This window comes from Sparus aurata, chromosome 10 (genome assembly GCF_900880675.1).
Source record: "Sparus aurata chromosome 10, fSpaAur1.1, whole genome shotgun sequence".
In the NCBI taxonomy this organism is placed as follows: Eukaryota; Metazoa; Chordata; class Actinopteri; order Spariformes; family Sparidae; genus Sparus; species Sparus aurata.
Window position 1 is genome coordinate 11,380,175 of NC_044196.1, and position 24,782 is coordinate 11,404,956.

The window sequence follows — 24,782 nt, forward strand, 5'->3', positions numbered from 1 at the left end:
CTAATTGTTGGGCCTTTTTTTGTATGAATGATATAAATTATACAATAACATAATAACAGTAACCTGATCCTTTAAACATGTAATCCAACTGAACTGACCTACCTCTGAAAATTTACTTTTATAGAGTGTTACGACCAAAGGGGAAACCCTGGCGCAACAAGAAATTGAGACTCCCCTCTTCCTGTTCCCCAAACACCACCAGCAGCAAGCGTTTTAACATAGTTTTATTCAAAACAAACACATTTTCAACAATCATGCATGCTGGCAGTCTGGGTCAATGGAGGAGAGTCCACAGGAACTGGGCAGAGCCTGCCTTTAAACTCTTGTTGTCAGGCAGGAACCAATCAGCTCCCTGGGCAACCTGCAACCACTCAAACACACCTGCACCCAATCACACACACACCCTCTCACTCAGGTAAAAAGAGGGTTATTAAAAGACAGACAAACATTTGACCTCTAGGGTCGTAACAAGAGGTACGTCTTTCTCAAAGCTAGAACTCCCTGGAGGTGAAAGTCCGTCTCCACAGCCTCACCAAACTCCTCCCACATCTGGGTTTTTGCTTCAGCGACCTCCAGGGCTTCTCTATGCTGCCTTCAAAGACCAATGGGACAACCAAGCCTGTAAACTCCTGCTTCAGCTTGACGGCTTCCCTCACCACTAATGTCCACCAGCAGGTTCTTAGGAGCAGTGACCTCTGACCGCACCTCCAAGCAGTCGCTTCCACAATCGAGGCTTTAAACATGGCTCCCTTTGGATTACACGCTCCCACCATCCTCTGGGGTTAGTGAAAAATTCTTCCAGAGGTGAAAGCTGAAGACGGACTGGGTCTTTGGCCCGACGTACCCAGTTCACCGTGTCTGTCCGGCAGCCTCCCTCGCCATCTGGTCCAACTCACCACCACGTGGTGTCCAAGATCTAATGATCCAACCACAAAGTCAAACACTGACTTTTGGCCTAAGGTGGTCTGGTTCCATTTAAGAAAAATCCTTATGCTCAAACATACTTTTCGTTATGAACATTCTGTGACAAGCACCAAAGTCCAGTAATAAAGCACCATTCAGGTTCAGAACAAGCAGGCCATTACTCCCAAGGCTCTAACTGATGTTCTTACGCACCAAACAGCAGCTCAGTGTACCCGGTCCTCTTGGAGTCCTTGGTTGGCGTCCTGGAAAGTGTTCTATCTGGTGACTTTATTGTTCTTCTTGGGGACTTGCTGCCAACCTTGCAGCATTCAGCCGGGGTAAGGATTGTCCTGCGCCTCTCTCCCTGGACAACTCTGGAAAACGAGCCTTTCTTCAGGAGTTTGGGTCCAGAACCAGCAACTGTACATGGAGGTGAGCCCAGCTATGTCTACATGGTACCTCACTACCTTCCCCACCAGGGTCAGTCTGCGAAGACAGTGGTCAAGACACTCATGTCCCCATCATTGCTACCTTTAACTGCTTTGATAGTGGTGGGCCATTCTGATAGACAGAGGTGAGGAATATCAGAATGGTCTGAAACCTGTAAGAAGGTCGATAAACAGCACTGGTGATGTAACGTTAACGGTCAGAGTTTCCCTGAAGCATTATGTCGCAGCCATTTCTGAGATGAACAGCTGGTGGCGCTGATTCTTCAGTCATGAAAGAACTGAGACATTTCTGGTTTTTTTTAAAAGTTCTTTTTTACTATTATTTAATTGAATAATTCATGAGAACCGAAGGGATAACAAAACACACACGATAGCAAACATGGATATGAGGAGTTCCCGACATATATACATACAGATAACATTGAAATGTGACATTTCTGCCTCCTTAATTCGTACAGATCAGATGTTTTCATTTCACCAGCGATGTCACCTGCCTTCTTCCACACTTGTGACTTGTAAATGTGCGCTGAATCCCACTGAGACAATTCATGCTAAAATACTGATCAGGTATCACTGTAGCACAGAAAGCAATTCATTGAGTTTCTAAGCTTTGTACAGTTCACAAAAATCAGTAGGTGAAAAGTCAGGATCAATCCGAAACGGAGCCTTGAGAACTTCTGGATGGTTCCTGTTCCAGCTTTTTATAATGTTTCTGAAAACAGAAGAGGGAGAACACAAAACAACGTGAGGCCAACTGCGTGTTCTTGTGTGTTTAAATGTCGTGCAGGTGTGTGTGCGTACCTCCAGGTTGTTGTAGTGTCTCTGGCTGCTGCAGTGTGCGTCCTTGGCCGTGCTCTCGTTCAGGTAGAAAACAGAGCAGAGGTTGCAGAAATACCCTGATTTAGGGACCACAAACTCCTGACCTGTAGAGGGAGACAGTGAGAGTGAAACAGGAGAAAACAAAATATTTGCATCTTGTGTCTTTTTTTCAAATATCTGGGAGTATGTTAAAGTGTGTGTCTCACCGAGGGGGTTGTTGGGTTTGAACGGCGGCAGTTTGAAGTCAGCAGAGACACATGGAGACTGAGAACGAGCTCTCTTAGCTTCAGGTCCGACGAGCTCCCTCCTGCGTTTACTCACAGCTAAAGAAGAGAACGAAACATGTAATAATCAATAAGTGATCAATGCCCTGACGACCACACAGCAACTTTAGATTGAAATGACCTCAGTCGCTCCCTCTTTCAGCTCTCCGTACCTTTAGTGTCCGCCCTGCTCAATCCTTCCTTCTCTTCCTCTCCTTCCTCCACACATTCCTCAGGAGTTTGGACTTCAGGGAGCTGTGGCTGCGTCTCCTGCCCAGCAGAGGAGGCACTGATGTCGGCTTGTCTCGCTGCTTCCACCTCCTCCTCTTTCTTCTGGACCTCTGGTGGAACGTCGCTTAACAACGAAGATGGATTTTTGTCCGATGACGAGGAGGCATCAAGCGCCTGCTCTTCTTCTTCTATGATGTCTTTTGCGCTCACTTTTTTGCCTCGGGCAGATTTTCTCACTGTGGTTAAAGACAATAAAGTGGTTGCGTAAACAAACCAGAAGAAAACTGCAAATTCATACCTTTTGGTGTCTATAGATTCGATTTAGGGTAATGACATGATCGTATCAAAGATTAATATGTGTTTATGTTACCGGGGGCCGGTCTGGTTCTCTTCCTGGGTCGACCTCTTGTCCTGGTTGTAACCGTTTCCTTCTCCTCCTCCTCCTCCTCCTCTCCCACCTCATCTACTGTCACAAAGTTCATACTTTCCTCTGAAAAAGGAAAAATAAAGGACATTTTCAGACAATATCCTGCAGAAATGTTCCTCATTCCACAGCAGAATTCCCACCTGCCAACACAGAAAAAGCAAATGTTCTGCTGGGAAACCTGTGGGCGTTCATATGGATCCCAAGATCGATGACACCACAAAAGCTGCTCAGGAATGGCGTGAGAATCGTGAAAGAGCTCAAGGTGTGGACCTGTCATGCAAAATTCATCTAAGGGCCCCACATCACAACCCACGGGACTCACAAGGAGTCACAGCAATTGCCAGACACCACAGGACACCCCCAGAGATCCCGTGTCCATGCCTTGATGGGTTAGAACCAATTGGATCCACAGTAGGGCCTCCATGGATTGGACTTGGGGTCCTACGAGCCCAGGTTGATGCCTTGAGCTCATGTTACTCTCCTTAAAAAGCTTTTGCAGTGTGGACGGGCGCATTTTCATACGTGGCATTAGATTCAAAACCCCCACTAAGGAACGCACCGGCAGGATGTTGAATCTCGTGTATGTATATTTTGGTTTTACCTGGAAGAAATCTTTTGCGTTACCTAAGCTTATCTTTGAGTTGTTGTGGCAAAATATATTATGTGTCAAACAATATGTTATTGAATGAAGTATTCAGGAATTTATTTGGCATATTTCTTGGTGGACCACACGTGATTCCGGTAAAGAGCCAGAGTATGCCAGCTAATGTAAACCCTGCACTCACTGACAAGACATCCTGGAGCACTTAATGGAATCAATATCTTTACTAACACTTGTGCTTTTCCTGCTTTCACAAGACAAAGTATCTGCTGGGTAAAAAGTTCAATGGTTTAACATTACACAATTAATAAAACCAGGTATCACTGGTTCTCTTGTAGGTATATGTATGTATGTTAACGTATGTTGGAAGTGTATTGTATTATGTGTTGACAGAATAACACACCTGTGTCGTCATCATGTTTGCGTTTTGCAGATCTTGAGGTTTCCTCCGCTTGCTCTTCGTCGGGCTTCTCTTCCTCATCACCGCCTGCTTCATCTAAAGTCACTAAAGTCTAAACACAGACACAAGAGATCTTCATCATCAGTATTTCTCTGTTTGTTTGGGTTTTACAGTACTTCTCAGTCAGTTTCCCCATGGAGTAAAATAAAATGTTGAAGTGCTCAGATCTGAATCTTTACCTCTGGGTTGAAGGAGTCCACCGATTCGTCCTCCTGGAGGAGTGGGCGGGACTCCGGCGTAGTTTGCTCCACTTTAACATCCTCCTCTTCGTCTACGAACTCATCCAGAGTGACGAGTGTCTGCAGCTCTCCCTCCGTGATCTCCTGTTCCCTCTCTCGGCTCTCTGGAGGTCTTTCCTCGCCGGCCTCATCTGACCCCACCTCATCCAGAGTCACCAGGTCCTTGGTGTCAACCTCCACCTTCTCCTCATTTTCCCTCCCCCTCTCCTTGGACCTCCTTGTTCGTCCACAGCTGCTACCTCCTCCTTTGCTGCTGCTGCTGCTCCTTCGCTCCCTCTCCTCCCTCTCCCTGGTCGTCCTCGTTTCCTTCTCCTTGGTGATCTGCCTCCCTCTTGTGGCGTCTTGCCTCTTCCTCAGCTCATCCTCCTCTGCTGTGTCGTCGGGGTAATCCTCCTCATCCTCGCTCACTTCGTCCAGGTTCACCAGAGTGCTCGTCGTGTCGTTTTTCTCTGCTGATTTTTGTTTGTTTTCCACCTCCGGTAGCTCAGTATCACTTTGGGACTTTTGAGGAGATTTGTCCTCTTTCTTAATTTCTGTTTTGGATGTGCTCTCCTCTTCTGCAGCAGGTGGATCCTCTTTTACAACTGCCTCGTTCAGACAGTCCTCCTTGACCATCGGTTTTCCAGATGCTACCGGAGCTTTTGTACCGTGTGTTGGGGTGTCTCCTTTCTCAGTTGACGGCTCTTCATTGCTTTGTGTCTTCGGCACCTCTGTGGCAGTCGGCTCTTCTTCCTCTTCTTCCAGAGAATCTACAATCTGATACATGGGCTCTTCCTCCTCCTCATTACTGGTTGATCCTGGGAATGATGCACTGCTCGTAGTTTGCTTGTTATCATTTTTAGAAAGGTCTTTTTTACTGGAGTGTCCTGATGTGGGCTGACCGTCGGTGGTGTCCTCCACAGAATCTACAATCTGATATGTTGCCTCTTCTTCCTCCGCCACTTTTTCAGATGCATCTCTGTCGCCTTTCTTTACTGTGACATCTTTTTCAGCTGTTTTAACTTCTTTCTTTGGTCTTCCCCTTCTTCCTTTTCTCCCTCTAGCGGGCCGATCATCCTTCACAACCTCGTCCTCCACAGAGTCCAATATTTCATAGGTACCATCGTCCTCACTGGCCTCTTTTATGCCACTCTTCTTTGTTGGAGAGGCTTTCTCCTCTTTCTTTGGCGTTTCTTCCCTTCGTTCCTGTGACTGACCAGCAGGACTGTGCCTCCTTCTCGTTGGGGTGTCCTCTTTGGTTGTTTTCTCGTTGGAAGCATCTTTCTTACTTGTTCTTTCCCTTCTTCCTCTCGTAGTTCTTGTGGTGACTGCTGGTTCCTCCTCAGCAGTCTCTTCCTCCACAGAGTCTAAAATCTCGTATGTAGCCTCTTCGTCTCTGACAGGTCTTTCAGACACTTCTGTAGGTTTTGATGATATTTTATCCTCCGTCTTCCCTCTCGCACTCCTTCTTCGACTAGACCTTTCTGGGATGGCCACATCTTGAACCGGTTCGTCTTCAACAGAATCTACTATCTCATACATCATCTCCTCAGAGGCCTCTTTGACCTCTTTGTCTTTTTCAGAGACTCCTGCAGTGGTGTCCATCTTTGTCCGTGTCTCAGATTTTTTAACCGCCTTGTTCTGTTTCTTTGGAGATTTCTCCTTCTCTTCAGTTTTAGGTGCTGTGTTTGTGCGGCCACTCCTCCTTGTAGGTCCATCTTTTCTGGCAGTTGCCTCCACTTTCCTGGTCCTTTTTTCCTTGTTGTCTGTCTCTGGCTCATTCTCTGTAGTCGTTGGCTGATCTTCCAAAGAATCAATTACCTGGAATGTGTCCTCTTGTTCTATGGGACAAATGTCTTCCTTAGATATCTGGTCAATGCCAGTTTCAAGTTTTTGGCTGCCATCTTCTGTTGCAGTCTGATCATCAATTGAGTCCAATATCTCAAACGTTTCTTGCTCAGTATCTTCTTCTTTGTTGTCACTGCCTTGAAAAGGCTCATCTGCAGCAGGATTTTCCAAATCTTTGGAATCTCCTTTTTCATTTCTGTTCTTCCCGTCTCCCTCACCCCTTTGAGCTGGTTTGCAACCTGTATCTAATGGTTGGATATTATCTTCGTCAGCTGTCTGCTGTTCTTTACCAACTGCATCTGTGACTGCAGATTTCTCAAGAGATTTGTCGACTACTGGCACTGTATTTTCCTCAGACTGTCCCTTTACTGTGGAACCATCATCTTGGACCGGATGGCTGTCCTCTCCACCTGTTGCTGCTTGGTCTTTGGCAACACTGTCTAACACTTGGAAAGAACCGTCCATTTCCATTTCACTGTTGTCCTCTGGTCGAGCTTTGCCTTTATCATCGACACTGTCCAACACCTGATAACTTTCCTCACGCAAAGTCTGGCCTTCCTCAGGTACAGCTAGATGGGTTTCGGAGCTGCCGTCTCGGTCCCCATCATCCATCTGTTTATCAGTCTGATCAGTTGAATCAAGGATTTGGTAGTTTTCACAGTCGTCCTCCTCCTCGGTGTGTTTGTCAACATCATCTTCATTCCCTTCCCGTTTTCCTTTCTTCCGTGTACTGATATTAACATCAATCTCCAGACTCTGGGCTTGGCTCGACTCTTCCCCATGTCCTTGTGAAGGTGGATGCATCTCTGATGTTTCTATTTTTGTCTCTGACTCAACAGTTTTTGCAGCACTGCCCTCTGCTGACACTGTGTGGTCAGACTTTGCCACTGCACCCTCTGAGTCTTTTGCCTCTCTAAGCAGCTCTGGATGCGTCTCTATTGAAGCCTCGACAGTTGTGGCTGATGTTGTCTTTTCCCTTTCATGTGCAGCAGAAGATGAGCGGGTACTGCGACCAGAGGATGCAGTACTTGACGATTTTGCTGGAGATTTTGTCTTGCTCGGTTGTGTTTTCTGACCAGGTGAGCATGAGATTTCAGTGGATCGTCGAGAAGAGGAGGAGGAGGAGGACTTACTGACACTGGCAGAGGACAAGGTTTTTGTGGGGGATTTATGGGGCTCAGATGAGCCCTTCGACTTTTTCGGCGACCCAGTGCTGGAGTCAGAGGAGCTTGTGCCTTTAGTTGACTTTGATGAGGAGGATGAGTTCTTGGATTCTTTCGAAGACCTTGTTGAGGTCTTTTTGCCACTAGAAGACACTCCTGAGCTTTGCCTCTCTCTTCTTGCTGTCGAGGGGGATGAGGAGGGGGAGCGATGAGCCTCGGAGCTTTTAACCTCCCCCTCATCAACGACTTCATCAACAGTGACAAAATCGTCCAGGTCAAAATTTTGCTCATCTAGGAGGTCGGCGTCTGAAGAAACATCATCTGTAAAATCATCCTGACCCTGGATAGAGAACAAAGTCATTTAGGTTATTTAAAAGTAGTTTGATTAACTGTCCACATATCAATTTAATGCAAGATATTGTTAATCAAGTACTACTGAAAAGGACTAGGGAACATTTTCAAAGAAAATCATATTATCAGGGCACTCAGGATCGTCTCCTTGGACAGATGAAAAGAAGATTAAAGTAAGTCAATAAAAAGGACTACGAAGTTTATTGGAATATAAATCACAGCAATGTACCGTTCTTTGAGGCTTCTCTTCAGCTTTGGAGCTTGTGTTGTTTTCGCTGGTGCCCTAAACATAAAAATAAATCAGTTATCCTGGATTAGTGACACATGAAATAAATGAACATTCACAATTATAATCAGCAGCTTTTCAAAACGTAGTAAACCTCTGTGACTGTATGGGACAGCTATAAAATCAACCTCACCTCCTCCTCACTCTGTGTCTTGCTCCCTCGGGTGAGTCTGTGCTGGCGAACTGCCGCCGTCAGGGCCGCGAAAATGTCCTCGTTCAGCTGAGAAAACTCTGCAAAGTTTTCTTCAGGCTTGTGCGCTGTGTCTGAGGGCTCAAGGCTGGAATCAGCAGGGACTGTGTTCCCACTGCTGACCACAGAGGCTGAGATCACATCACCTGTTAGTGTCTCCTCCTCGACCTTTACCTGCTCTACCTCTTCACTTGCCTCGGGAACATCCGCGGAGTCTGCAGTGATCTCACTTCCTGGTTTCTCAACATCCCCCTCCATTGCTACATCTATGGAGGCAGCTGCACTTGGTTCTGCTGTGACGGGCTCCTCAGCAGGACCACTGGTTTCCAGAGCAGGAGGAGGAGGAGAAGAAGGAGGCAGCTGGGTTTGCTGTTCCACATCTGAGGGCTTGGCTTCACTGACACTGATGGGTTCTGGTTCAATGTTGATCTCACTAGCATCTTGCAGACGCTCTTTTAGGCTCTTCAAACTAAAATAAAAGTGTTAAAAAAACAGAAAAGAACTGTTAATTGCAAATTAAATAGAGGGATGTTCTCATATATCGCCATTGAGCTGCTTTTTGTTTATAACGAATACATGGCAGTGAGTTATTTTATCAAATGAAAATCCCTCTTTTGTAATAACCTGTAATAACTTCAGTGCTGCAACTTGTAGCTACCCTTAATATTAATCATTTGGTCTTTAAAACAATGAAAGATGTACATCAAATTTCCTCCAAGTCATACTATGATCAAATATCCATGTTTTTTATTCCACTTAATGATCCAAAACAATGTCATTCAGTTTATGATGATTTAAAAACAGACATACCCACCAAACCAGAGAATATTTTTGTCTGCGTGACTAAGATTCAAAACATTGTTGCCCATTTATTTTCTAGTAAATGAATTAATCTAGTAATGGACCAATTGTTGCAACTCTTGAACTCATTGATAGTCCACATAAATCTGTCCAATGAAAGGTGACATGGGGCCTCGAGCGTATCCCGTCCATCATATAACACTGGACCCATCATAATAATCATAGTCATGAACTTGTTTGTCTTTCAGGAATGAACTACAAAGTGATATACTCACGTCTCAAAACGCAGAACTTTACTCCTGGACAGAGACAAGAAAAAAAGGATCAGTCAGTTGAGTTGTGAAGAACAGGGGGTTGGATGAAAAAATCAAATACATGAGGTGTGAGCAATAATAAGACACACGCATACCAAACTAGAGAGCCAGGTGAGAAAGAGGTGTGTTTCTCCACCACTTGTGTTACTCCACTGGAGTCGGCCATCTCAATGCATATCTGAGGTAGAGCGACCGTTGTGGACAAAGAGAGTAAAAAGACAAAGAAGAGGAAGAGATGAAGAAGGTGAATTGGTTGTGTGCAAAAGGGGTGCAACGAATTCGCTTTAAATGAAAGAAAATCCAAACACAGTTCTAAGTTTTCAGAACTCAACTATATCTGCGGGATGGATAAAACGTGCAGGTGTTTGTGTTCTTGTACCCTGTTAGCGAGCGGCAGGAAGCTGACAAAGCTCGCAATGGATGCCACCACTTCTATGACCATCCTGGTGATTTCGACAGACGTCTCAGAAGTCTCCACACACAGCAGCCGCTCCTCCAGAGAGTTTTGGTCGGGAACTCCCTGAAGAACAAGAAATCGTTGGTGTCAAGGCCTGAAGATGCGAAGACAACTGCTTTCTCTTAACAAAAGACTTAGATAAATGATTGACTTACAGCGTTGCTCAACTCCATCAGCGTTTTGTACATCGTCTCCTGCAAAGAGATTACAGTTATCATGAATTGCCAGTGATGCTGTAAAAATACATTTATGTTATATTTGCCGTTTGAACATTTTAATGACAAAATAAAGAGTAATTCATCTTGATTTTTCCTTGAATTCTGTTCTTAAAGTAGTTTTTTTTTTTCCTGGCACAGTGTTAAAACTCAGAGGACTCTCAGTGTTCGTACCTCACTGGATTCAAGATCCATGTGTTGCAAGACGAAGTGGACACTGAGTGTGCAGCCTTGGACAGAAACAGGATTTTCGATGTGATCTCGGGCGAAATTGCAGCAGGCAGTCCAATCAGCGAAAAACACAAAAGCCTGGAGTTTAAAAAAGGGGGAACAATAGAAATGGAGAAACAACATCAGCTCGATTTGATTGAGAACAGTGTAATTAAAATATCTGCGCCTGTGACGGTCATCAGCTTCTTTTCCTCACCCTCCTCTGCAGCGTTAACACCGTCACGTTGTAGTACAGGGAGTGGAGGCTGTGTTTTGGCAAATACCGCCAGATCAGCCTGGCGACGTCCTCATGCTTGTAGTTTCCCTCTGGTAAACCGGTCAGCATGATTGTGGGGAACATGGAACCACGACTGGCCTCCTTTAAAACACAACATTTAATACTTCAAGTTTAAACTGAATCCCAGTTTTTAAATCAACCGTAGCCAACCTGATGCAGATATTACAGCTGTACACACTCAATGGATATCAAAAATTGTTTGGAACTTCTACTTGTGTGATGCTTTCGGTAGCGTTTGTCATTTTTACCAGTGAAAGCGACTGTCGGCTCTGGCTGCTAACTAAATGTTTTCTACACTGAGCGGAACAACAAGAATTAAAGCAGGTAAATAAAGAGGAAAAGACTTTACCTCGATGTCCTTCTCTCCTCTGACTGTCAGGTATTCTTGGAGAGAAAAATGAACACAGACACAGTTACCTCACTGAATGAGACAATATGATGCATTTGGCGGCATCGAACCTGCAACTGTCTCTCTTACCTGGGATGATGAACCAAGGAGACACGGTAGGGAACAGGAAGGGACTCGTTTTCATCGTGATCCAAAACGGTGACATGCTGCCCTCCGGAACTCCGAATTTGGTCAGTGGGATTGTTGCTCCGTCGACTGCGTCCTTGCCATCCGGCACAGCGTTCTCAGGAAGCTTTGGCGCTGCCCAAACAACAAATAAATACAGAGCCATTTCAATATATTTTGAAAAGTAAATTTGCTGTTATTTTTTTCTTATCGTATGTGTACATTGTTCATATGTTATAAGGCCGACTTACGCAGCGATGTAGAGGTGCCGTTCGGTGTTTCCAGCCTGTGGACTTTGTGTCCAGGGGATTGTTTCAGGAAACTGTACCAAACTCCGAGCCGATCTGCATCGCGATCACCGTCGAATTCTATATAAACCTGGAACACACAAGCGCACACACAACTAGTAAGACTAACAGAAAGTCTTTTTTTTTTTTTAAAAGTACCTGTATGTTCAAAGTGTTTGTTTATACCTTGTTGAGGAGAGGCAGGAAGTTTTTGACAGAACCCATTTGTTTCAGAGTTTCTCTGAGCTCCCTGGTGTTGCTCGATGAAATGTTACTGATGAAGATTATTTTTGTTCCATCATTATGGACAGGCTGTGTCAAAAACAGGAAGTAATTTAATTAGAATAAATACATTTTGAACAGGCTTTTATTTCCATTGAACATATATATATATATATACAGTATATTGGTGAGACAAATGCAGGAAATCAGATCTGACAGTAGGGGGCGTTTTTCTGACACAAAATTCAAAGCAGTTAACTAGAGAAGTGTGTGTGTGTGTGTGTGTGTGTGTGTGTGTGTGTGTGTGTGTGTGTGTGTGTGTGTGTGTGTGTGTGTTGTGTGTGTGTGTGTGTGTGTGTGTTTGTGTGTGTGTGTTTGTGTGTGTGCGTGCGCACATTACTTACGGAATTCATCAGCTTCATCAGTAATTTGTAAAAGCCAAGCTAAAACAGAAATGTGAGAGGAGGCAGCGTTAGCGCATCAAAGAATGCGTCTTTGTATACATACAGCATGAATATAAATGGAGCTTGTGTGGGCTTTTGGATTTTAAGATGCCTTTTAAATATTGAACTCTAAAGAAAGACTGATTATAAACACTTTGGAGAAACTATGAATTTCACATCAGTTTTCTCCTTCTTGTCCTTGTGTTTTTTAATGATCCCCAGAGGACATTAACTACTTTGAACCATAGAGATCAGCGACATCTTGCAACAGAAACAAACAATAATATTTAGCTATTTGGGCCGGGGTCTTCAGTTTTGACAAATGTTATGGACAGATTCCTCACGGTCTGGTTGTGAACAGAGATTTCCCCGAGATCTACTTCGGAGGCCGTCAGGAGCGATTGGGTGCACCTGTGGTGTTCTCCCTCAGCTGACTGCAGTCAGTCAGTTAGGAGGCTATACAAGGAGGTTGCAGTTCCCCTGATCAGTCAACACCATCAGTTGGTTTTCTTTTTCTGTTTGCATGAAAAGCTGAGGTGAGTATGTTCCGGATTCTTCTTTCGGCCAGTTTCCATACATTTTGTTCCCCCACCCCCACTTTTCAGTGACTTCCACGTCACCTTTGGTTTTGGGTCCTATCCTTTTATCATTTTTATAGCATCAACAAGGGACCAATTTACTTTGAACCTTTTTGTGTTTTGTACATTGTTTTGTTAGTTTCCCAACCTGCAACCCCTGTCCTACAGGTTTTGCTTTCTGGGGAAATGTAAGAACCTGCTCCTTGTTAACAAATATACATGTTTTTCAGTGATGAAAAAAAAAAAATGGAGTTACCGGAGCCATCGCGATGTCACTTCCTAGTACACTGAAACGGGCTGTCGACCCTCTGAACACAATGCCTTTCTGTTCCTTGACTTTGGTCATTAAGTCGCGCACAGTCTCCATTGATGGCATCCGGATGAAGGCCTGACGGGAAAACCAGATTGGAATGTATTAGAACATTTATTTCCCCCTCTTAACCGCTTCTTCAAAATAATTTTACACAGTTTGGTGTAACCAATGTAAGGTTGCAAGGCCAAAAGGCAGTTTTATAACCCGGTGCCTACCATTTGTGTTTGAGGAACAATATTGATGTTTTCATCAGTATATTCAAACCCATATGGAACGAGCAGTTCAGCAACGTCCTCCTCTGTGTAGAGACCATCCTCATACTTCGGCAGTCTGGTTATGAGCACATGCTTCTTATGGAGTTGGAAAAACTGGAAAAATTAAGCAAAGAAAGAGAGGTAAGGACAATAAATGTCAAGGTTAGTCTGACATTAAAAATAAAGGAACAGGAACAATTCATGTATTCATGCTCATGTTGTGTTAATGTCAAACAACCATTTATCAGGACAGTTCAGTATTTTCTTATCATTATTTGTTAATCATTTGATGGCAGAAGCTGAGGACAACCTCCTAACTCAGAGTTTAATCTATAACATTAAGAAGTCTACATGTGTGAATACTGTACTACTTCATACAAAGGATTTAAGAGGAACCTACTCTTGGTGAGAAGAGGGTTTGTGACTTGAGGCACACTGAAAGAGAGACCAAGAAAATGTTTTTACAAAAAGGCGTTAAATTCATGATCACACGCAGACATTTGTGACGGAAACATGCAGTCTCTTTCTTGGACGTCTTACCTATTCTATGTGTATTTAGGTGTTTTTCTACCATTTCCCCGATAGTCAGAGGAGTAACTTCAGTCAAAGACGGTGTCGACGCTGCCGATGGCTGCTCGCTGACCACTGGAGCAGTTGGAGCAGAGGAATCCTTGGTTGGTGCTTCGTCCGTCACAGGGTCTTCAAAAATCAGATTGAATTAAGATTACTTTGAGTAATTAAGGTTAAGGATAAACAGAAGTTACTTTACTTAAAAGTAATGTTCAGTGGAACTAAATGTGTTGTTTGGAAGTTTTCTACAATCATTACATGCCACATGCAAACACTGGCTGCCCATCCATCCGGTCTCCAACATACCATTGTGCATTGTTTTTGTCTGCACGCCTCCACCTGGCAGCTTTGCCTCGACTGTTGGGCTTCCTCCAGCCTGCTGTTGTATTTGTGAAGCTTCTGTTTTGGTCTCTAGTCCTTGTTCAGAAGACTCTTGGACAGATTGTTCTGATGGCTGGGTCTCGACTGCACTCTCAACTTCCATGGGCTCTGCCGCTTCAACTCCTGTTTCCCCAGGCTGCATTGGTTCTACATCCTTGGTGTCATTGGTTTTGTCAAGTTTTGCTTGATGCTCAGGTTCCAAATCTGTCACGGTTTCTGTGTCATTTGGCAGCACCACATCTCCTTTGACCTTAGTTTCAGATTCTTTAGGTTTGGAACTTTCCAAATCGGGCCGACTTTCTGGAGCTGTAGATTCTGAAGGAACACTCCCAGCCTTTGTAGATGTTTCTTTAACCTTTTCCTTTACCGCACCTCCTGCTGCAGCCAACTTGTCTGCTGTGGTTTGGGGTTTTTGGGTAGTTGAGGCCTTTTCTGCTTTAGAGGCCCTAACCTTCGCTTCGGTGACTTTGCCTTTACTTGGTTGAGCAACAGTCTTGTTTGCTGGCTTATCACCCTCCGCTGTCTCTTTCGGCACCACAACAGATTCTTTAACACTGGTCCCAGACTTTTCAGGTACAGGTTTTTGTTTGGAGTGACCAGCAACAGGCTGACTTTTAGGACCTGTGGACTTTGATACGGAGGATGTTTTTTGCTTCACCACAACCTTTTTCACACCTCCCTTCACCGGCAGTTTTCCTGCTTTTAATGTATTAGTGAGCTTGGTTGAGATGGTTTTGGCTTTGGAGACCAAGGCTTTTGATTTTGTGACAGTCGTTAGGGCGTTAACTGAGCCTTTAGCTGCAATCTTCTGACTGGTGACTTTGCCTGTTTTGGTAGTTGTGGTGGACGTTGCAGGTTTTCTGTGAGCAAAATGGAGTTATATGCAGGTTTTTATATGTTCTTGATTGTGAATGATTTTCCAATCGGATAGCATCTGAATATTTAAAGTAATACATTGACAAAACAAGGAAAAGAGATCAACGAACGTAAAACACATCTTACTTCAGAGGAGGCTTCTTTTGCTCCTTAGTAACAGTCTCCTGCAAACAAAGTACATTTTATTTTAATTTTTTAAATTAACTTGACAGCATTACAACACCAGAGCAGACACAATATTAATACTGAAAGATGGAATGTGTTATACCTTTTCTCCGGCAACAGTAATTACAAATCCCTTCAATTTGAAGCTCTTTGCACTCTTCAATTTCTTAGCGTCTTCCTCCTTTTCAAAACACACGTTTACCTACATGTGCACACATGAACATAGAAATACGCATGTCTTTGCATTACTCAAACAATTGTAAGGCAAAAACCAGACTGAATTAGTTATTTGTAATCTTTCCAGTTCCTGTTTCTGTAGGACAAATTATAGTATATCCTTTTATAATTTCTCTAATTCTTGCTAAAAAAAATGTCAGAAATTCAGTGGTGACAGCCATTTTTGACATTTTACACAATTTAATAATCAAGCTAGTAGTAAATTAATTCATCAAACTGAATGAAATACATACCTGCTTTACAGCCCGAAGCATTACAATCGACTTGGTTTTTCCAAACTGCCCAATACGGGCAGCCATATCACTGTGTGAGAGTGATTTATCAACCCCATCTAGTCTCACCATGGTTGGAGCTGAAGACTTACCAGGCTGAATTAAGAAAGAGAGAGAAAAACACAAACTTAGACTGAATATAGTGTTGGTCGTCACAGATGGACGAAAGAGAAAAATGCATGTTTTTACAATTTATAATGTATACTGTCAACTATGTAGAATTACACACACACACCACCCTTAATTTTTGGTAGTAGAACTTGCCTTGCCCTTCTGCAGGCTGGGCTTTGCTTTAGAGTTTGTAGACGACTCCTTCTTGGCTGTGGAGGATGAAGAGGAAGAGGAGGATTCCAACTTGGCAATTTCAGCCAGGAGGGCAGGAGTCAGAGTTTTAACCATGGCCTCCAGGTCAGACCGTTTTGACAGAGACTGGACAGCTAGCGGGATGAAGATGGAACACATCATACAAAACTGCACAGTTTGGTGGTTGGAAGTATTCCCTAAATATCAGATATAAAACTACACATCAAAGAGTTTGTATTTTTGGCATGCATTTGTACACAGTATGTAACCATAATACACAGGTGCTGATAAGTTCACTAATAAGGTAGGTTTTAAAAGTAGGTTTTTCCTCAGGTCCTGGAGGTCCTAAAATGTTTGTAATCTTCAAACCTGATGTTTCTAGTAGATTCTTCGCCAGTCGTTCTGCAATGCTCGACTTTCTTTGTTGAGGAGATGACCCCTCTGTGGATGATCGGCTCTTCCTTGTTGGCGATCTGCTGTCAAGGCTCTTCCTTGTTGGCGATCTGCTGTCACGGCTCTTCCTTGGTGGCGATCGGCTGTCAAGGCTCTTCCTTGGTGGCGATCGGCTGTCACGGCTCTTCCTTGGTGGCGATCGTCTGTCCTCACGCCTCCTTGGTGGCGACCGTCTTTCATCACGCCTCCTTGGTGGCGATCGTCTGTCGTCACTCCTCCTTGGTGACGATCGCCTGTCGTCGCTCCTCCTTGGTGACGATCGTCTCTCACGGCTCCGCCTGGGAGATGATTGTTTGTCATCATTTCTCCTTGGTGAAGACCGTTTCTCATCTCTCCTTCTTGGCGAGAATCGTCTCTCGGGGCTCCTTGAACGTGAGCGATAGCGGGAGGAGGTCGGGCGGTCATGAGAACGAGACCTGGACCTGAAAGAAGTATGGGTAAAATAATTTCTTAAAAGATTCAAACTATTCCACCCAAGTCTAGATTTTCAGATTGGTAAGTGACAAATCCCAAGAGACTAAATACATGTTTATGTTGAAACAGATGTTTCTGTTGAATTTATTTTTGATAAATTCACAAACGGGTAGTGACAAATGTCTCTTCTGTTCACCAATGTTATTTCTAAGAACAGAATTTATGTTTGACAGACCTGCGAGTGTGTCTGGAGGTGCGTGGCGATTGCGATCGGCTACTGCGTTTCTCCCTTCTACGCTCCGAGCCACGTTTGTGTCGGGGGCTGGATGAACGGGAGCGGGAACGGGAGCGGGAACTACTGTCATGTCTGCTCCTCTGGTGACGATGCTGGGAGGTCAGTGCAGAGATTGAGGCTGAGGCCTTGGTGTCTTTACCTGCAGTCCTGTAGAGGGCAATGGACAAGAAAAAGAAAGGTGGATAACAGGAAGGAAAAAAATGATCAGTAGGGAACTGGCTGAAAACTGGTGTGTTTAAACTAAATCGGGGTAAACACCGAACAGATTCAGACAGATTTAAGCTTTGAGACTGTGACCCACACCAATCTTAGAGCAAGGCTGCATTTCTGCCAGACCAATTGTTGTATGACAGGCAATTTGAGTAGGGTCACAGCACCTGATCACTTTTTAACGACACAATTAACGAGCTACCTCTCAGACAACTGAATAATTGGTTTGCCAGAAGTTTTGATCAGGGGTCTTCAGATTCCAGATTGTGTGGCTTCTTTCTTCTTACTTTTCACATAGACAGATTTACTTTGTGCAAATCTGTTGTATCTCTCTTGACACTGAGAACACAGTCATCTTGTATAAATATTTAAATTGTCATTGAAGATAAAAGTGGCAGGACTTCCCAGCATAAAATATTTACCTTGGCCTGGTTGTTATCTCACCATCCCACTCTGGGTATCTGTAGAAAAAGTCAATTCAAACACACTTATTAAAATAGCAAAGGGGCAATACTTTTCCAACAAAGGCTGAAGGTGTCTGCAACACGACAGGGGGTCGTGTAACAGTTTTCCTTGGTGATGTCTTTAAAGTCGAAGGGCAACAAGGGATTGTACAGGCTATAGCTATAAAACAATCGACAATTAGTCATCTCATACTTTTTGACTGTAGTTTATCTTGACAAATGCATTCTCAAAAAAACAAAAAAACAAAACCTTAAACTCTGGCACAAGTTCCACTAGCCTCCGAATAATGGGGGTTCAAAAAAAGACCATTCAAGGAACACAATTTAATACCCTTAATAGTTAGTTACGCAGCCACTGTGCTGCAGAGGTGACACCAATGGTTCAAGTACAATCCTGAGAAAGAGTTCATGGTACTGCAACTTCTCTTTTTCTGTCCAGTGTTTCCTCTACATTATTCTGGTTGGATTCCACCGAAAAGAAGAAGAAAGGGACATTGATAATCAAATAATTTTCCTATAAAAGGATTTACCTTGTTCGCAGGAGTGTGCAGTTCTCAAGGTGAAGGCTGGTGTTCTGGTGGGAGATCCAATCCTAGTAGTCAGAACAGACACAGCATTTAGAATAGGCCTCAATATCCTTAAAACTGACATCAGCGTCAGCATCTCAACTATCATTTGTCACTGATAACACAAATCCTCCTCTGTAATTACATGTCACTTTATAGTCAAGTTGAGTTCAGGGCAACAAGTTTTCATTATGGAATGTAACAAAAACAGTGGTAGCACAAAATCAAAACAAAAAGCTTTTCTTGAAAGTACAATGTTTTGTTTTTCAGTCCTATGTGGTAGCCTATCCCCTGGTTTTCTTTGGGTTTGGCGAAGGTCATCTCAGCAGAGGTCACAGGTATGGATCAGGACAAAAACACACAGGCCGGGACACCTGGAGGAGACGCAGGAACTTGTAGAAACTGGGGAGGAATTTGTTGTTCCAAAAGGAGGAAAATAATCCAAAACAGATGGTCCAAAAAAAAAAAAGAAATCCCTGCTAGTGACACCAACTCCCAGAAATGAAGTAACAAAATGCATCCTTGACAGCTCCAAAAGCGGGAAAAAAGAAAAACTATATATTCACGAACAATTCTTTCAAATTATTCAACTGAATATACTGTGAGACAAAGGTTAAAAAAAAAACTGATTTAAAGGGAGGCAGCCATCTTCCATCATCCTGTGATGCACCAGCTCTTCAGATGCAGATTCTTCCTCATAACGACTTCAAAGCCCCGGTTCCTTTTTTAACAACAGTCTCAGGAGTTGGTCACATCCCATCAGTTACTGTCAACGCCGCAACAGACATTAGGAGCTGTAAATCTGCCGATGGCCACTAGGAACCAACAATTTCATCTGTTCAAACTTGACAATCATTTTCTAAGCAAGTCTAAAGATAGTCAAGTCAAATGTATCAGACACAGTCTCCTTGGACCAGACAACATTAAACCATTAGCTGTGATCAGCATTGTGGAACTATTTTGGTGCATGACATTTAGTTTGTTCCAAAATGTTTCAAGACTCTCACAAAGTTTGCCATCCAAACTTGTTTTTGAAAAACGGCACACAGCTTTTATTTTGTGACGGGGTTCTTATTAGCATTCCATAGTAATTACTGATGAATTATAATTCAAATAAATATTTTACGTAAATCCTTGTGGTTTCTTGGCTTGAAAACCAGTGGAAGGCCATTTCAAGTCCAGCACAGTCCAGTCAGCACATAGTGTGGTCTGGTAGCTGGAGCAGTGCCAATGCAAGGCATTGAACCCCTTACTGCTAGGGGTGCGTCACTATGAGGCAGCCCCCTTGATCTCATGTTTCTACAAACTATAATTCATGTGTATGGATTGTTTGTTCAAGTGTTTTTCATGCCTGTGCGTGAAACAACAGAGTGGAAAAACAAAAAATGACCCATTTAAAATTGGTATTTTACAAACAGAAAAAACAAAAGTTTTAGATATTGAAATAACCAACGGACAGTTTCCTAATGGATGCATTCTTCCACTCACCTTCATATGAGTACATTCTTTGTTACACAGAGAACAGGTATGTGGAAAGATTTTCGGCGAGGCGGCTGCATAGTCATGCATCATGGCTGGTGTTGGACGACCCTTGGAGACTGCCACCTTGGTTGAAGGCTTCTGGTTAGAAGCTGTCAGCACCATTGGATTGAAGGTCATCAGGGGCGGGATCAGCTGAGGCAGAGCTGGAGGAATAACGATGGGACGAGGGGCACCAGGGATAAACATCGAATGTTGCATGGCACGTGGAGCATCAGTGATGTTGGTGATAACGGCAGCAGAAGGAACTGATTTTGCTGCAGAAAAAGCTGGAGGCCACATCATTTGCCCCGCTGGCTGTTTCTGTGCCTGGTGCATCTGATGCTTTGATTGTTGCTCCACTGGTGGCTTCTGCTGAATTGGCTGCTTCTGCGACTGCTGCTTTTTCATCTGCTCAGCAACTGTTGACCCTTGACTTCGAGTTTTACTCTGATCCTTAGTGCCACTCTTGTTATTACTATCAAAGAGCACTAGGCCAGTTCGGCTGGGATGCACACCACGGAGCAAATTGACAGGTGGCTGGGTTTTTGATGTTGACTGGCGATCCGACATTGGTTCTTTCGAAGGACCAGGTATGGAGGCTTCTGTCTTGAGAACTCTGATGTCTGTGTCTTTATTTGGCAGAGAGAAAGAGCTGGGGATTGTTTGGGAGGTCTGGTTTGGTTGTATCTGCAATCTTGTCGTATGATCATGGCTTGGGGGAGCCACAGATTTCAGTATTGAAGTGTATGAAAAGTTGGTACTGGGGACAGAACCTGCCTGCTGACGGGAAGAACCCAAGGAACTGCTCTTCACCTCTGCTGTCATTTTTGGCAGTGGTTCTTGACTGTGTCTGGTAGTGTCATAATTGTCCATCAGCAACATCCCTCCACTCCCAACACTGTTAGCCCTGCTGCCACCAGTTTTTCCAATCTCATCTCCAACCCCTCCTGAATATTTACCAGTATGTCCGTAGTCAATCACTTTACTTGGCTGAAGAACAGCTGAAGAGATTTCTTCCTGGCGTCTCCCTGACCCCCCAGAAGTGCTCAAACTGTGACTTTGACCTACACTTCTGGTGGGCTGGGGATCAGGGTACGGTTTTGACTGACCTGCAGATGTAGGCTTCTTAGTCTTCTCGATACGGATTTGGCGCAAGATGAATGGCAGGTTGGCAGGGGTGATCTGGTCTTCAGGGTAAGAGATGAGATGTTCCAAGTCTTCTTTTTCAAGTCCAAAGTGCATAAGGATGTTAGCAGCTGATTGAGAGGTGTATTTAGGTCGACTGGACTCTGTCGGGGCCGCAGGTTTGTCTGGGCCTGGGTAGTCATAACCACCTAACCCTGGAATGGGCTGCATTTCACGTTCTCTTTCACTTGGGGCATGAAACCTACCGTCACTACCACCTGCATAGTTAGAAGAAGCAGATGACGAATAAAACGTAGAGTCATCCGCGGTGGGCCTTTTGTAATTCGACCAGTCCATGGAGCCTCTGCTGCTTTCAACATCTGAGTGTCTATGTCCTAGAGAGGCAGAGGCCGAGGGCATTGTGTAGGAGGTCATCCCGGTACTTGAGGAGCGAAACTCATCTCTTTGTGTGCTGGTAAAGCGAATGTCCTGGTCTATAGGCCGCTGCACCGGATTACTGGGAACCCTTGACTCCTCCCTGGCTCTACTAATATGCATATCTATGGACCTCTCTATGTCCACATCCATTATGGCCCTACCCTGTTCAGGCCTGTAGCTCATTGACTGAGACATCAGAGATGGGAGCATTCCTCCGGAGTTGTTAGGCATCACAGAGGAAGTTCCAGAAGAACTGAAGCTGGACCCAGGTCCAAGACGAGTAGTTCCTCTCCGAGGGTCCATCTCTGCCTGTTGACTGTGGAGTCCATACTGCCCCTGGGTAGAGCTTTGGTTCTCAGAGTCAAAGGGATCATACAGGTGATGGGACATGGTGTTCTAGGAGATTGAGAAGGTTAAGGAGATTGATGGTCCAAGCAGTTGAGAAGGGTGGTGTTGTAGGTGTGTAGGAAGCTGATGTGGTGGGAGCTGGCTGTAATGTTTGCAGCTCGGAAAAGCGTAATTTATCGGCGTCGGTCCTAGCTGGGCGTTCAGTTGAGTCATCCACAAGGAGGCAGCATGCAGACCAATCCGGCGTGGCTCCCTCTAAGTAGAGGGCTCCTCTACTTAGAGGGGGGTCCCGAGGAGGGTCCGGAGCAGGAGAAGGGGAACAATATGCTGATCGCAATGCAAAGCTGAAAAGTTAAGAAACAAAGGGAGGGGTTATTGACTGGGACAGGGCTTCAGCTTCACGGATGGGTCGACTCCCTCATCTGGAAGGTCTTGTCTGGAGTTATCCCCTCAGGTGCTTTCTGTCGGACACAATCACGCCTTCACTTCTTGCTTTTAACTAGTAAGAAACACAGAGGAGGTAAAAGCAACAAAGCACAGATAAAGAGAGAAAACAAGGTCACTGCTGTTTAAAAAAAAACATCAAGCACAAGCAGAAGCTCATTCATTTTCTTTCCTCGCTCATTTCTGGTGAAAACTGTTGAGGTTTGGCAACAGCTGTTACATAAAACACACAAACATTTTAAAGTAACTACAAGAAACTTTTATTTGTTGACAAATGCGGTAGTGTTTCCCAGAACAAAGACTCTTTCAAATGACCACCAACACTCTGGCTAGCACTTGCATTTGCTTCGGAGGAAGTCTCATGCACACAAATGGGGACACACACTCACAAGTCGGCTGTGGCTCCGGTATTAGATCAGTTGTCCACTCATCAGAAGGTTGCTGGTTTGATGCCCTGCACCTACATATTGAAGTGTCTTTGGGTGAGATACTGAACCCAAAACAACCCCCAAAATGAGATTTGAAATGCTTTTTCCCAAACAGGTAATACTTCCACTACACATCTGCATGGTTTCAAGACACCAGTATCCTTTCTGAACTCTATGCACAATGCCATGACGTCACATCATTCTTGGCAATCCCCTGCATGACCTCTTCTCCCATGCCTCTTAGTCTGATAAATCTGTCTGCAGCCGCACTAAATCAGTTGAAACTTTTGTGAGTCTCAATCGTCCACCTATGTCAGCGAAACACCACCATTAGCTAATATGATTCCAAGTTCGGCTGTGACAAAGCAGACTAGTGGCTTTTTGGAGAGAAGGGGAGGGATGTGTGTCGTACAACTACTCTCTCTGGTGTTACAGACTTCGCTGGATGTACTTTTCTCACGACAGCAGAAAGGTAAGGTAAGGTAAAGGAAAGGGAGACTGTCAACTCAAATTATGTTGTTCTCTTGGAGGGATAGAAAAACAAAACAAAAACTCAGATGGATCACCAAATATACTTTGAGACCTGGGTAGTACGTGTAAAGTCAGAACCAGGATACGATCAATAAAATACGACATGAACGCAGAATAAAGTATCCTAACTCTATCAAAATAGAGATAAGGATCCACCAGACGGATTTTGAGAGCAAGCCTGTCGAGCCATCACAAACAGGTTGAGAGATAAATCCTGCAAAGTACCATGTATTGCAAGCACACTGTAATGAACGGTGTGTAGGTAGGTCAATATTTACATTTCATGCTAGCAGTTACGGTTAGCATGTTTAACACAACTCACAGACCTGAGTCCAGCCGTCATTGGCCATAAGGCTGGTAATAGTATTTCACAATGAAATACATACACAAAATAGTACTGATGTAAAAAGTCCGTATTGAATTTTATAAACTTTGATATGAACCGCTCGCAAGCCAAACAGAGCTAATGGCTAAACTAGCCTCTCGGGCTCTTGCTAGCAGCCGCTAACGATCGTCTTCAGGAAAGTCCGGAATTCACAAGCACGTACTAAATAGGGTTCCGGTAAACTCGGTGTTGTTATAACTTCGTTTTCTTTTTCCTACCTTCCGTTATTTGTGTATATCTTGCAGCTTTGTTGTGCTCGAATTCATCTTCGGGCTGTCGGCCGGAGGAAAATCCCGGATGCACGTATCGCAACGACTTCCGGTTGTTGTGTCCAGCCTTCAGAGTAAAAGCACGGTCGCTCGAAGACTAGCTGAAGTCCCGTCTCTTCCGGTTTCCATCATGGGACCAATTTGAAATTTGATTATTTTATTGAAATTGTGCTTTTAATCACACAAATGATGTTTGTCAATTTAAACACAAGTTTCCACCTCAAGAATTGTTAGAAACTACACAGCCAACAGTCTCATTAGATGTCGTTCTGCTAAATTAAAATGTTGAAGAGCTGCTCCCCACTCTAGCGTACACGAAGAACTCGCCTTTCACATAACTGCATTTGTCAGTATGAGTAGATTTATTGTGATTTTCATCTTTTTTGTATCTTTTTATGTGTGCTGAGCAAGATGATGTTGTTCACTGTGCCATTTATCACAAAACAAGACGGGATTTTACTTAAATTACAACAAACTGCGACTTTATTGACCTGAAAAATATCTTTTAAACTGACAAACATAATATGTGTGATTCATGACACAATCCATACAGGATTGAAACAAGGATTTGTCTTTCTTCAGTCACCAAAACTGACTTGGCTATCTATTTTGCGGTTTCAGCCTGTTGTCATGCTTCAATTTGATGATGGGTTTTTTGAACAGATTCTAGTTTTATGATTGTTTGGTAGCATGTGTTCTTAACTGACCTGAAATTAAGGTAACAACTATTTATTTTCTTAGTATCAAATGCAACATTTTTAAAATGTATATTTCATTTGCATTCTGAATGACGAGTTTAACAATTTGAGTGAAAAGTTAAAAAAAAGTCCATGAATTTCAGAATGTCTTAGTATTTGGTACATTGACCTTTTGAGATGGTGGTGACATTTTCCAGCAGGCAGAGGGAGCTGGCTGCTGCTGCCGTCAACATGATCCATGGAGGAATCTAGAGCTTGTGTAGGAATACAAATA

General features: G+C 43.9%; 2 protein-coding genes across 5 annotated transcripts in view; one reads left to right on the forward strand and one right to left on the reverse strand.

Moving 5' to 3' along the window:
- Positions 1-1,644: 1,644 nt before the first annotated feature.
- LOC115589118 (uncharacterized) lies at positions 1,645-23,900 on the reverse strand. Of its 3 annotated transcripts, none has more exons than XM_030429839.1 (36): positions 23,760-23,900; positions 19,810-22,097; positions 18,286-18,347; positions 17,714-17,752; positions 17,022-17,228; positions 16,289-16,794; positions 15,881-16,053; positions 15,578-15,712; positions 15,211-15,309; positions 15,069-15,106; positions 13,992-14,926; positions 13,656-13,814; positions 13,516-13,550; positions 13,077-13,229; positions 12,805-12,936; positions 11,932-11,970; positions 11,492-11,617; positions 11,270-11,396; positions 10,983-11,153; positions 10,854-10,888; positions 10,424-10,585; positions 10,171-10,305; positions 9,937-9,975; positions 9,704-9,844; positions 9,420-9,502; positions 9,286-9,309; positions 8,589-8,678; positions 8,153-8,540; positions 7,963-8,016; positions 4,333-7,722; positions 4,097-4,205; positions 3,036-3,155; positions 2,608-2,901; positions 2,378-2,494; positions 2,154-2,275; positions 1,645-2,064 (listed from the first exon to the last, which is right to left on the reverse strand). In XM_030429839.1, the coding sequence occupies exons 2-36, from the start codon at positions 21,793-21,795 to the stop codon at positions 2,002-2,004; spliced, it is 10,488 nt and encodes a 3,495-aa protein (XP_030285699.1). In that variant the 5' UTR covers positions 21,796-22,097; positions 23,760-23,900; the 3' UTR covers positions 1,645-2,001. The 3 variants fall into 3 exon arrangements, with proteins under 3 accessions (XP_030285699.1, XP_030285698.1, XP_030285697.1); XM_030429838.1 differs by adding an exon at positions 22,587-22,657 and having other exon boundaries at positions 8,153-8,678; positions 23,760-23,857; XM_030429837.1 differs by having other exon boundaries at positions 8,153-8,678.
- LOC115589121 (type-2 ice-structuring protein-like) overlaps positions 22,950-24,782 on the forward strand; it is a 53,555-nt gene continuing 51,722 nt past the window's right edge. For both annotated transcript variants that reach the window (XM_030429841.1, XM_030429842.1), the window contains exon 1: positions 22,950-23,097. In XM_030429841.1, coding sequence (XP_030285701.1) covers positions 22,965-23,097 — 133 coding nt within the window. In that variant the 5' untranslated portion in view covers positions 22,950-22,964. The remainder of the gene's footprint in view (positions 23,098-24,782) is intronic.